This window comes from Notechis scutatus, chromosome 2 (genome assembly GCF_049901735.1).
Source record: "Notechis scutatus isolate UNSWTSFEM ecotype Mainland chromosome 2, rNotScu1.2, whole genome shotgun sequence".
NCBI classification, from domain to species: Eukaryota; Metazoa; Chordata; class Lepidosauria; order Squamata; family Elapidae; genus Notechis; species Notechis scutatus.
The window spans coordinates 94330129-94343606 of NC_142010.1; the positions used below are offsets into that span (position 1 = coordinate 94330129).

Sequence of the window (13478 nt, forward strand, 5' to 3'; positions counted from 1 at the left end):
CTAAAACATATGAAGAACAGTTATAGGAACTGGGCATGGCTAGTCTAGTGAAGAGAAGGACCAGAGGAGACATGATAGTAGTGTTCCAATATTTGAGAGACTGCCACAGAGAGGAAGGAGTCAAGCTATTTTCCAAGGCACCTGAAGGCCAGACAAGGAATAATGGATGGAAACTGAACAAGGAGAGATTTAACCTGGAAATAAGGAGAAACTTTCTGATAGAACGATCAATCAATGGAACAGCTTGCCCTCGGAAGTTGTGGGAGCTTTATCACTAGAGGCTTTCAAGAAGAGATTCGACTGCCACTTGTCAGAAATGGTGTAGGTCTTCTGCTTGGGTGGGAGGGGGTTGGACTAGATTACCTTCAAGGTCCTTTCCCACTGTTAATCTGTTAAGAATCTGTTACTGAGCTGATCAAACTGATGTCTAGATGCAACAAACAATATTATACAATTAACAATGCATTAACAATCTTATATATATCTGATTGGAAATAACATCCAATTGATCTTCATTTCTCTTAGTAGTATTTTCATAGTCTTCATTGATTAATTTGAGCCTTTTTTCTCTTAGTGTTCATGCAATATGCAAGTGTTTTTATACAAATAATTCCTATGATATTTAAGTGTGTTGTTCATTGGTTTATTTTCACACATCAGCTCCATGTCTCTTGGTATGAAGTTTCTTTTAACTGTAAGGAAAGAAAGAGATCACAGAGAATAGATAGATGGTTATATTGAGAACAAATGTTGAACTGGGACATCTAAGTTCTGGGTAAAAAACTAAAAAGGTATTTTTCTAAAAAATTGTTTCATAAAGTCTAACTCTACAGAAAGCTGAGATGTACAATGTTAATAATTTATGCCTGAAAGTGAGGACAAAATCTGCTTGGCTTTAGAAATAGCTATGTTCATATCCCAGATTGCAAGCAGATTGAGGAAAATACTATTGCAAACTTTGCCCTTCCATTTGTACAACTGGAAAAAGAGACATCTAGAAAACTTTAAAAAACCAGAATAGGGTAAAATCTGCAGGAAAGCTCAGTCAGTATGAGCATATTTCAAGAACACCATTAAGAAATTTTGGATTATGCTGTGAAAATATTTCTTTAAAGAGCTTGTGATTTATTTATTTATTTTTGCCTTTGAGACTATGAGAAATGATGAAATTTGTACCAAAATTATTCATATCATGCAAATTTCAAACAGGTTGAGAGGGTTTAATGCAAAGGGCAGGGGGAGATAATAAAAATAACTTTATTTCTTCCTGAAGGTGGTGCAGCTGTTTGTTAGTTGGGATTGAGAAGATTAATTCATATGTCTTTTTTTAAAAAAATAAACAGTCTTTAAACCAATCAGCTAACTAATATAATTCATAAAATATCATTTTGTAACTGCTGAATATGAGGGAAAATGAGGTGGAATAAATGGTAAAATGTTTCCTAGATCTTGCCATCCATCCCAAGTGAGAAATAACTGCAGTCACTTTTATTGAGGCTAAGGATCTAGTCGCAAAGGTCACTCTGAGTTAAGCCTAGGTTTGATGAAACCTTGAACCTAGTCTTTCTCCTTCCTTCCATTCTTGTCTGGCCACCATGTTCTATGTAAGTTATGAAAAAGGCAACAATTACTTTTTTCCTCTCTTCTCCTTTCTTCCTCTTTTGATATGGCTGCTGAAGTGTCATGATTTTAGTTCAGTAGAGGTTTAGAATGAAAGATCGGGATTAATGTTTTGCAGGGGATTTTGAACTGAGATAAGTGCAGATTAGAGCTGTTTACTCAATTTCCTATAAATCTGTTCCAGATGTTTAACTTCTGGAACTGGAACTCACCTCTAGTAACTTTTAACAGATCAGTATGTGGTTTCTTGCCTGAATCATAGGTTGATAACAGAGTTATTTAATACTTTATCCTTAAAACGTGCCTACTTTCAGTTCCTGTTTTTTGTTTTTGTTTTTTGGATGGTTATGCATTCATTCTGATCTGTCTTCCATTTGTGATAGTAATGTGATAGTGTTCCTTGTTATTTCCTCATCTTTTTTTTTTATTTTGGCTCATTTTATTTTGGCTCACTTACTTCTGCTTCTACTTTTGAACGCATTGAATACTTCCATGGGCTCCTAGTTAACTCATAATATATACAATTCTTTATACAACAAGTAATGGACAAAGTTTGCAGGTCTCAAAGTTTGCAGTTATAGACAATGGACAAAGTTTGCAGGCAATACACTGAGTTTGCAGGTGGACTTTGCACATCTAGAAACTATCACACAATTAATTTATACTCTCCTCTGCAAAAAAATGAGATCATCAACTAAAACCCAGCAATGTTACGTTTTTATAATTGGAAACCTCCAGTATTCAACCACTGCCTAATATTCCTTTTGGATGTGGTGTATTTAAACATGTTTTTCAATAAATGACAATTACTTACATTTGGGTGACATGTGAAGACATAAATCTGGATTTGAAAATTCATTGGTTTGATTTATATATCACATTATGCTGAAGCCAAAGAATTACATGCAAAGAGAGGAAGGGAGTCCCCTTATTGGTGTTGGTGCATTTTAGGTTCTATTCCTAAATATAAAGTATGAATGCCTTTTATAGAGCCTGCCTACCTTATAATTCAATTCTTAATCCGCATTGTACTTTGCTTATGTGCTTTGATTCGGAATTACATACATAAATAATTAAATGTGTACAGTTGGACTAATTGGAGAGGTGGATGAAAAACTAACCTGTACATTGAAAGTGAAAACTGCAAATAATTCATCAATTTATAGCTTTCTCTGATTTGACAACTCTGTGCTGATCATGTTGGAGAAAGTTGCACAATAATGGTGCATTCCCTTTGTAGTTCTGGTGTGCATAGGACAACAAAGGTGTATCCTTTCTCCCTAACTATCAGAGTTTGTACTGAAGCCTTCAACCCTGAATACCTTGGTAATTCAACTTGTACCAGAACTATAATGTAAAGTAGGTTAGAGAAAAGAACTGTTTTCATAAGGGAACCTAATAACTTGCAATGTTTTCTCGTTTAGATATGATGAGCCTTTACTGTCCTAGAAACACGCTTGCATTTTTAAGGCAACTGGTGAATGTTCCGTAGTTTTCAGAATTCTGATCCCTCTTTTTCCTGTGAGGATGTTACATTATTACAGCTGCAAGATTTCTATTAATTAGTACCAAATGACTGCCATTTGGTTGTAATTAATCGCTGCATACCAAGTAATATACATGGAGGGTTGTGCAATTAAAATCCTTAGAAATAGGTGGAGGATAATGAAAGTGATTATTTCTTCAAAATGAACTATTTAAAGATTAAATTATTATTTAAAGAGAAATAGACTATTTATCAAAGCATTAGCATGCCAAGATATCTCAAACAAAATTTTGGGGTTTTTTAATTATGTTTTTGCTGGTTGAGTTTGATACTATGTGCTTTTTCTGTTGTGGAACACTTTCTGTATCACAATCCTCTGCTATTTTGCATTACTGTGTTTTTAGAGGCAATTACATATTCAAATGCTTCCACACTCTGTTTTGGATCATACTCATAGATCTATAATGAGCAATGGTGGGATTCAACCGATCTTACTACCAGTTTGGTAACTACATTTTGTGTACGCATGTGCTGTGCAAAGTAGTGGAGGTTGAAAAAGCAGGAAATAAAGGACAGGTAAGAGCCCAGGCGGGCGGCTGGGCCAAACAGCAGCAAACACAGAATCGGTTCAGTGTCTGCTGCTCTTCAGAGCTACCGGTTCTATAGAGCTGGGCAGAACTGGTAGCATCCCACTCCTGATAATGAGTATATGAAGAGTAATATATTGCAAAAGCCTGTTTGAGGTTAGGGATTACTTTGGTGAAGATACTAAAACAAGCAGATTGATTCTGAATTAGTAGCATGACATAATGACAATCGTTTTTTTTCCTTAATATTGGGGTATCAGTCTTTAAAGTTGTTTTCTGATTCTTTCTTTCAGAAATTGAAGCCAAGGAAGCCTGTGACTGGCTGAAGGCTGCTGGTTTCCCCCAGTATGCTCAGATGTTTGCAGGTATTGCTACAGTGCTTGCAATAAGAAATAAGTTTATATTGCATAATATTTTATATATAATTATAAAATAATTATAATTATTTGCAAGAAGAAACCCAAGCCCTTTCTAGCAAATCTTTACCCACATTTAATGTATGATCTTTAGTAAACAAATGCCAACACATAGAAAGTCATTTTTGCAAGTTCCACCGGTATAGGAAGTAAATAAACTAGGCAAAGAATTGCTATCCATAAACTTGGCTAATATTAACAAGTAGTGTTGTTGTGACACAGAACTGGGGAAACTTTAACATCCCCTCCCATTTAAAGTTCTGCTTCATATAGATATGATATAGTAATATAGTCTTATGAAATGAAACATTATCTCCATATCAGTGTGGTAATTGGACTCTAGAAATAATATTTTATATTATGCAAATTTTAAGCAGGCTCCCAAAAGATACGAAGGTCTGTCTGATAAACAATGCAAGAATAAGTGTAACGCACACCTTTAGTGTCAGAATTGACGGTCTCATTAAAAAAGATGAATGGGCTTTTAATTTTATGTCTGTATTTTTAAAAAACAAATTAACTGGAAAATGACCACATTGGTACCTAGTTATTTTAAAATGACTGGGAGAGGGGTATCAGAAAAAGTTATGTCTATTGTTTTCAGATGTCTTCTTTCAGGGATAGATAAATAGTTACTGATTTAGAAAGAAGCAGGTTAAGAGTTCTTCCTATTATCCTCATCCACCTCACATTGCAGTGGATAAAGGGTACTGCTTATTTGTTTATTGGACAATAGATACTTTACATATGACACAGCTAAGACTCAGCCTTTGTTCTCAAATAACCTTGTTCAAGCTGTCACCCAGTAAAATTTGAATACCTATAGAAGAGTAGACTTTTTAGAGATAGTACTCTGGTTTTCTCCTTAAAGTCTTCCTGGGCATGTCTTCAGGTTCAGCATCAACAGAAACAAGGATAATAATTCAATCAGAGCAATGAGTGTTATAGATTATTCAAATTGAAAAATTCATTTCAGAGATATGAAGCAGAAAAGTCAGACTAGAGGTTATTGCAGTTCATGAGAAATAAGACAATGAACAAACCTATATCAAAATAACATAAAATGAATTTACAAAGATTATAGGGGAAGAATGTTTATAAAGCAGGTTAGGCCTGATTTGGGTCTAGTCTTGTAGAATGCATTGCTGAGTGAGTATTTTATGCAGTAGTAATAGACACTTGAATGTCTAATTCTTAAAATGTATCTGTCATAGAAATTCATGATTCCTAGTTTTTTCCTGGTTAATATACTCTATAATTCTTACATGCAAGTATTGTGTCCTGATTCATAAATCTGTTTATTTCCAGAGACTTTTATCATTTTAAGTTATGTTGTTTATCCTAACTTTAGAAATGTTAAATAAAAGTGAAAGCATAGTATTTGGAACTTGTTTTTCAGATATGCAGTTTCCAGTTGACATAAAAACTGTGAGGAAAGATCATGAATTTTTAGATCAAGATGCAATAGAATCTCTCTACAGGTAAACTTTGGTCTGAATTTCCCTTTGGCTTAGTAATAGATGTCTAGGACTGATAACTTAAGGCTTTAATTAAGTGAATCACTTCATGAAGTGAGTGGGCTATGACTAATATCTTATATCTTACTTTGTTTCTGTTTGGATGTCTGGAGGAATATGGATTGCTGTTGTATGCAATATATGTGTCCCAACTTCAAAACATATGGTTTCAGTGGACTTTTGTAAGAAAAAAAACTCCTTGTAGCTACAGAGTTCCCTTGAAGCAATGAAAATATTTTTTAATGCATCAAGTGTGTAACATCTAGAAAAAATGAATTTTGGTAATTTCAGTACACAGACAATCATTACAATTGGCAAAGTACAATGCAATCTTATTAATTTCTGATCTGTGCAAAGTTTATTGTCCAAATATGAGCTTGACAATAACGTGGAAGAATTTAGGTAGTGTCACCAAATTTATTAATTGGATTTAAATCATTTTGTCAAATATTTCAGGGTACACATCCGGAAAAAGAACAATTGATGGATGCTCATACTTTTTCCATTGCACATGAAATTTCAGAACCTAGGATGCAATGCTCAGATTTTTTTTTTTTTTTACAGTACTGTAGATAAGAGGCTTTAGGTCAGAGTGATGCATAAGTTTATATAGGTCAAGGAATACATTTGAGCAGCATGCTAGAAGCTGGACACCAAAAAATAGCAAGTGGGCCTAGGACAAAGTAACTTCTCATCTGTGTAGTAGAGTGTGCATGTATTGGATTTAGGATTCAGGGAGACCCACTTCAAAATTTATCTTTGGGTCTCTCAAGTGTTTCTTTCAAACTCATATAGGTCTGATATCCCACATTGTGCATCTTTGATGTAGATAATATGCTTTCTCCTTTGGATTAACTGTTACTGCTCCTATCATCAAGCTTGAGAGAAAATCTATTCTAAGTGCACTTATTTTTAACTATAAGTACTATTGCTTCGTATGGAAATGAACGCACCACAGAATGAGGCGAGACAGCTAAATTGATTGCTCAGGCTTTATTGAATTCGTGCGCTAACAGCGAATGAACCACTCAGTCGTGAGGCAACAGCTGTTGGCCTGTTTGACAGCTCCTTATATAGTCAGCTGTCAAACTACCGGCCAATCAGGTTGTGGCAGGGCGCCCCCTGCTGGAAACCGGACCAGAGGGGGAACTCAGAACATAGCACTCCTTCCCACCTCGACAGCGCATGCGTAGTCTTCGAGGTAGGCCGGGCGGCGCTGGATCCTAGTTGATCTGCGCAGCGATGGTTCGTTGGATGTGGCGGGAACCTCTTCGGCTGGAACCTCTTCAACCAGAACTTCCGACTGCTGTAGTTGGACCTCTGCTGGTGATTCCTCGACCCATGGCCTCTCTGGTCAGTGTGGCTGCTGGCGTGTTGCTGGTGCAGACAGTCTTGTGTCGGTTCCTGAGAACTCATTGTTCTCCCTAGTTAATACAGCTCGTGGCCTCAGGTTCCGTCACCCCCTTAATTGATTAATGTGGCGTCTCCAGGTCCGGCCATCCTCTAACTTCACAATGTACGAACATGGCCCGGTTATGCTCGTTATGGACGTTGGTAGCCACAGGGGATTACCAGTGTAGTTCCTTGCAAATACCTCACAAATACATCAAATTCCCTGGTGTTGCTATGCAAGTCAAGGGGCTTGTCTGGTGAATAGGCAGGATGCAGCCTATCTAACACTGTTCTAAGTCTTCGGCCCATTGATAATTCTGCTGGGCTATGATTTGTGGATGGACATGGGGTGGAATGCTGAATTAGTAGATACTGGGCTACTCTAGTTGGCCATGGCCATGGGCCCATCTTTGCTAGAGCCTCTTTCACAGATCTTACCTCTCATTCTGCCATACCATTACTAGAGGGATTGAAAGGAGCAATTAATGCATGTCTTATGCCTAAACTAATGAGAAACAGCTCAAAACTTCTTGAGGTAAATTGTGGCCCATTATCTGATACAATTAGATCAGGAAGCCCATGGGTGGCGAACACCTTTTGTAAAGCTAAGCTGACAATTTCAGATGTTGTAGAGGTCATGAAAACTACCTCAACCCACTTGGAGAAAGTGTCTACTAAGATGAGAAAGGTCTGGCCTTGGAAGGGCCCTGCAAAATCAATGTGCAGGCGTGACCATGGACCTCTGGGGGCTTCCCACTCTCTTACTGGGGTTTTGGGGGGTAATGGTCTAGTTTCCTGACACGCCTGACACCCTGACACACATTCAGATATTGCCTGGTCCATCCCCAGCCACCACACATAACTTCAGCCTAAGGACTTCATACAAACGATGCCTGGGTGACCCTTGTAGAGTGCCTCCAGTACGTGCTTTTGTAAGGATGAGGGAATTACCACTCTACTCCTCCATAGTAAACAACCCTTGCTGCAAGACAGCTCTTGTTGCCTTATTTTGAAGGAACGACAATCAGCAGGCACAAACTCTTGTGGCCATCCCTTTTCACCCAGTCCAGAATTTGCCTTAAGAGTCTGTCTTTAGCTGAATGGGCAGCAATGTCTGCAGCAGTCAGTAGGAAGTCCTGTTGATGGTCAATGAGGAGGATGGATTCCCCAGCCTCCTGGTCCTCTGCTGCAGCTGGAATCGGGCACCTGCTGAGGGCATCAGCATGGCTGACATGTTTGCCCAGCCGATATGTCAGTGTGTATGAGTATGCTGCCCCCAAAAAACCCCACCTTGTCATTCGAGGGGAGAGTATTTGAGGAGTCTGTTTATCCCAAGCGAATAAGCCTAGTAAGGGCTTATGATCCGTGATAAGTTCAAACTTATGTCCATAAACATACTCGTGGAAACATTTAATGCCAGTAATGGCAGCAAGGGCCTCATGATCTATTTGGCTGTAATTGCGTTCTGCCGGTGATAGGGTCCTAGAGAAAAACGCTATAGGGGTCTCAGAGCCATTAGGCAGTCTATGACTCAAAACCGCCCCTACTCCCTATGGAGAAGCATCGCATGCTAACCCTAATGGTAAGCATTCGTTGAACTGTACGAGAATAGAGCCTGGAGTTAACAAGTCCTTCACAGCCTTAAAAGAGCTAGCCTCTTTCTTGTCCCAAGCCCAAGGTGATTTTTTATCTAAAAGTCTGTGTAGGGGTTCAGCTACTGATGCCTTGTGAGGAATGAAAATGGCGTAGAAATTCAGGAGGCCAAGGAAAGCCTGCAGTTCAGTTTTGTTGTTTGGAGTGGGAGCGTTTTTTCTGGCTTGGACCTTAGCTGTCATGGGATGAATTCCAGCAGCATCGATCAGGAACCCCAGGAACTCCACCTTAGATACGCCCAAATGGCACTTACTCTTTTTTAGTTTCAAACATGTTGCCTGGAATCTCTTAAAAACTTCCCTTAGGCTGTCTAAATGTGCCTTTTCATCTCTAGCTGACACAATAATGTCATCAAAGTATGGAACGACTCCAGGGATGCCTTGTAAGAGTTGTTCCATTAGGGACTGGAATATCCCAGGGGCAGCACTAATGCCAAATTGTAGCCTATTGCATCTGAATGCCCCTCTATGTGTTACTATAGTCTAGGTTTCTGTGGTGGCTGAGTACACGGGAAGCTGCTGATACACTTGAGCCATGTCAAGCTTTGCAAAAAAATTTCCGTTACCCAGTGAATACAACAGATGTTGCACCACAGGCACTGGGTACGCACTTTGCTGTAATGTCAAATTAAGGGTTGCCTTATAGTCAGCACACACCCTGACTGATCCATCAGCCTTGAGTGGCGTGACAATTGGGGTCTCCCAAGGAGCGTGATCTATTGGCTCTAATACCCCTTGTGATATAAGCTTATCGAGTTCAGCATCGATTTTTGGGTGGAGTGCGAAGGGCACTCGCCTGGCTTTCAATCTCCTAGGCATAACTGAAGGGTCTAAATTCAGCGAAATAGGTTTCCCTGTATATTTACCTAGGTCATTGTCAATTCCTTTGCCAGTGCGTCTATGGTGTCAGTGCTTTGTCCATTTGTGGCATGCACTCCACTTATGGCCAGACCTAGGGATTTGAACCAGTCAAGGCCCAGTAAACTTGGCAATGCCCTTTCCACAACTATTAGTGGGTGACGGCCTTTGAATTGTTTGAAAACTACTGTCACTTTAGTGAGACCCAAAATGGGAATTGTATTCCCTTGATCGTCTCTTAATGTGAAGGAACAGGGTCTTAATCTTTTCTTTGCCATTTTGGGCACCAACCATTTGATTGTGCTCCAACTAACCAATGACAAAGAAGATCCTGTGTCAACCTCCATTTGATAATCCTGTCCCTCAATTTGCACTGAAAGAAATTTTTTTCTTTAGTGATAAGTTTGTTTGCCCTACTCTGGGTTTGATGTGGCAGTTATCCCTTTGGATGGTGAAACACTCTTCCCCCAACCTAGGAACTTTTCTAGGGGTCCCCTTCATTTGTCCTTGTTTTGCCTGGACTCTGTCATCAGGCAGGATAGCTCTGCACTTCCTAGCTAAATGGCCTCTCTTTCTGCAGCGCTGACAGTTTGCAATTCGAAATCTGCAGGCTGCTCATGGATGGTTTCCTCCGCACCCTATGCAGGATTGTGCCTGGCCTGTTTTTGTGAATTGCCAATTATTACCTGATGCAGTCTTCAGCCGGTGGATGTCATCATCCCCTGGTAGATCGAGGTCTTCCTCTGTAGCCTCTTCTTGGTAGACAGCTAAAGTTTTTCTCCCTGAAGCTGGGCTGCTCGCGCCATGAATCTCTACCGTCGACTTGTTGGATGGCTCTGCAGTGCAGGCTTCGTCCAATGCTGATTGTTGTGTCAGGTCAGGCTTTGCTAGTAGTCTGCGCTGGATTCGGAGGTCTTTTAACCCACAGACTAAGATCCAGCAAGGCATCATCTAGCTGTTTAAACTCACAATGGAAAGCAGCTGTTCGGAAACCTGCCATAAATCGATTAACAGTTTCCCACTCAGCTTGCTCGTGACGGTGAAATGCCTGCCTATGGGCAATTTGTGAGGGAGTTAGAGTGTAATGGTTCTTAAACTTTGCCATTAACGCCTCCCAGGTGACAGAATTCAGGGGCTGAGGTGCTAACAGAGCTGTGGCTGTGTCAAACATTTGTTTGCCACAGAAATTTAGAAACAGCGCCCTTCGCCGGCTGCCTGTCAAATCCACCAGATCGTTTGCCTCTAGGAAACAGTCAAAACGCTCAATATATGACTCCCAAGTCTCTGTTGATGCATCAAATGGCGCTAATGAATTTAACGCTGCCATTCTGAACAGCTTCACAGAATCCTTGGTCCTTAGGCAGGTGACTGGTGGACTTTATCGAGCTCCCTCAGCGTGACTTTGCTCTTTTTGTATGCCCTTCTGGCTTGTTTGGCTCTCTCTGCCACAGTGATCAGCTCTTTTGGTTGCCCCACAGGAGGACTTCAAGCTTGCCTAATGCCTCGAGGGTGGCAATCCCACCTTCGTCGCCAGTGCTTGGTACTGGGAATGAACGCACCACAGAATGAGGTGAGGCGGCTAAATTGGTTGCTCAGGCTTTATTGAATTCGCGCGCTAACAGCGAATGAACCACTCAGCCGTGAGGCAACAGCTGTTGGCCTGTTTGACAGTTCCTTATATAGTCGGCTGTCAAACTACAGGCCAATCAGGTTGCGGCTGGGTGCCCCCTGTATTAGAAAATGGAAGTTTGCCAGGTAATGGAGGGATTGCCATATTACCAGTGCTTAAGTATCTGCAGTGGTTTTCTTCAGGTTGTAAATTATATTTGTGGAGTTGTGTTTAATAGTACTGAGAATAATAGTACTGAGAATAAGAATAATGAGAGGGAATAAGGGCTCAGTTTTCTATATGGTTCCTATTTTGCTTTTTTTGGTAGATCCCAAAGCCATCTCCTGCTGCAGATATTGAAAATTCTTGGCATGCTTTCTTAAACCTAATGAACTGAAATATAAGCCTTAAAGTAGGCTTATTATAATGCTATAGTGTTATGATAAATAAAAACAAATAAAAAATTCTGCAACAAGAAATAAAAAGAGACTATTGTGATTTTGTCCATGTGTGTGACACAATTCCACCCACTTGTCATTGCTCCATTTAATATTGGGTTTTCCGTTTCCCCCTCAAAAAACCACCTGGTCACAAAAAAATTTCCTCACAAGACCTTGTTCATTTTTCAGATTAAACATGACTAAGAAGTCAAATCATTCAAGATTATTTTCTAAAGAGACAAACATCAGGGTGCCAATATTTCTTGCTTTTGCTCCATGGAAAAAACATGTGAGAATATCACTCAACTGAATAATGGGCCAACTTGTTTCATCCCAAGCTCCTTGTCTTTATGATGCTTTATCCTGCCACCTCTAATAATTAAGGGTTGCTAATGTTTAGGAATATTCATATTCAAATTTTAACCAAAGAATTAATCTGAAAATCAGCCATTAGAATTTTTCTGGAAAGAGCTTGAATAAAATGCTCCAGGTGGTTAAGTGGTGCTGAAATATTGCCAGAGCAGCTGAAGTGTTTTACATATATGTTATAATTACATTATTTTTTCTTTTGGAAAGCAACAATCTTCCCATTCATTACACAACTACCAACTATACCTCAGGGGACTTCAAGAATAATTGCTTAAATTGCAAACAAATTGCACAATAATCTTTTAAGCTAATTCGTCCATAAATATATTGCTGGAAGGCTATTTGTAGCAAATTTCCTTTAAAATGCATGTGAAGATTAAAAGAGCAAGTGAATTCTCAGAGATCCTGATATGAATTGACAACCTTTCCATTCCATTCACTGGAATTCTTGACCATTCTGATTTTGAATATTTTGTATATATTCAACCTTTGAAAATCAGATTTGAAATAAGATAACAATATTACAAATGGTTTAAAAAATAGCAACCAAAAGCACATATAGAAGTCATCCTGACTTAATGATAGTTCTTGGTACTGGGAACTCTATCACTAAACCAAATGGTTGTAAAAATGTGACATCATGTGACTACTGACTTATGATGGCAATTGTAGCAGTTCCAGTTGCCATCTTTAAGTGAATCCTGCCCAATCATTAAATGTAATATTGCTATTTGCGACTTCCTACTGTTTTCCCCTATTGGCTTGTCAGAAGCCAACAGTGAAGATCACAAACAGTGATCATATGATTGCAGAATGTTGTGACTGGAGCAATTGCAAAATGCCTGCAAGGCACCTGAATTGCAATCTCAGGATAGTTGCAACTAGTGTGGTAAATGTTTGTCAGTCTAGAGCACAAACCTGAGATTTAGCAGTTATTGGAAAAATGACACACTTCTTTGGAGTCTGCAACAGTTTTATTTATTTTTTCATTTACTGTACAGAATGAAAAGATAATTTATTAATAACTGCTAATATGTCAAATAGAGAATATTTATTTCACTTGAATAGACAGTAAGTGGTTCGCAATTTAAAAGTCATGGGGAAGTTTTTAATTCAGTGGAAAAAGTTCACTGGACTAAAAGAAAAAAAAACTATGCTTGAGTATTCCCATTTTCTTATAATTTGAATGAAACGCCTGAAAATCTGTATCAGAGAACTCCCCCTATCCTCCACACCAACTCATATTGAATTGAATTGAATTAGGATGGCCTATTGAATAAGATGAGACTATTTTGCTGTGAGGGTTGTGTCCCTTTGTGTCTGAATGGAATGTGACTGAGGGATGCCTTTGCTGGTGAAATAAATTCTGAATATCATTCACAGGACTACAGCACTTCACCAAAAATGTGTAAATTTTGCTTTATGTTTCTTTTGTTATTCATTTAAAAATGCAGATAATAATGATACTGGAAATAGCAATAACCTTTTTATATATTGGATGAAAGACTTCAAGTAACAATCTTTTTCTTAAA

The 13478-nt window shown here is 38.9% G+C and overlaps 1 protein-coding gene across 3 annotated transcripts in view; it reads left to right on the plus strand.

Annotated features, from left to right (window-relative positions):
* Positions 1-13478, plus strand: part of LOC113426258 (rho GTPase-activating protein 7-like) — a 100925-nt gene that overhangs the window by 57421 nt on the left and 30026 nt on the right. For all 3 annotated transcript variants that reach the window (XM_026688619.2, XM_026688627.2, XM_026688635.2), the window contains exons 2-3: positions 3987-4058; positions 5509-5590. In XM_026688619.2, coding sequence (XP_026544404.2) covers positions 3987-4058; positions 5509-5590 — 154 coding nt within the window. The remainder of the gene's footprint in view (positions 1-3986; positions 4059-5508; positions 5591-13478) is intronic.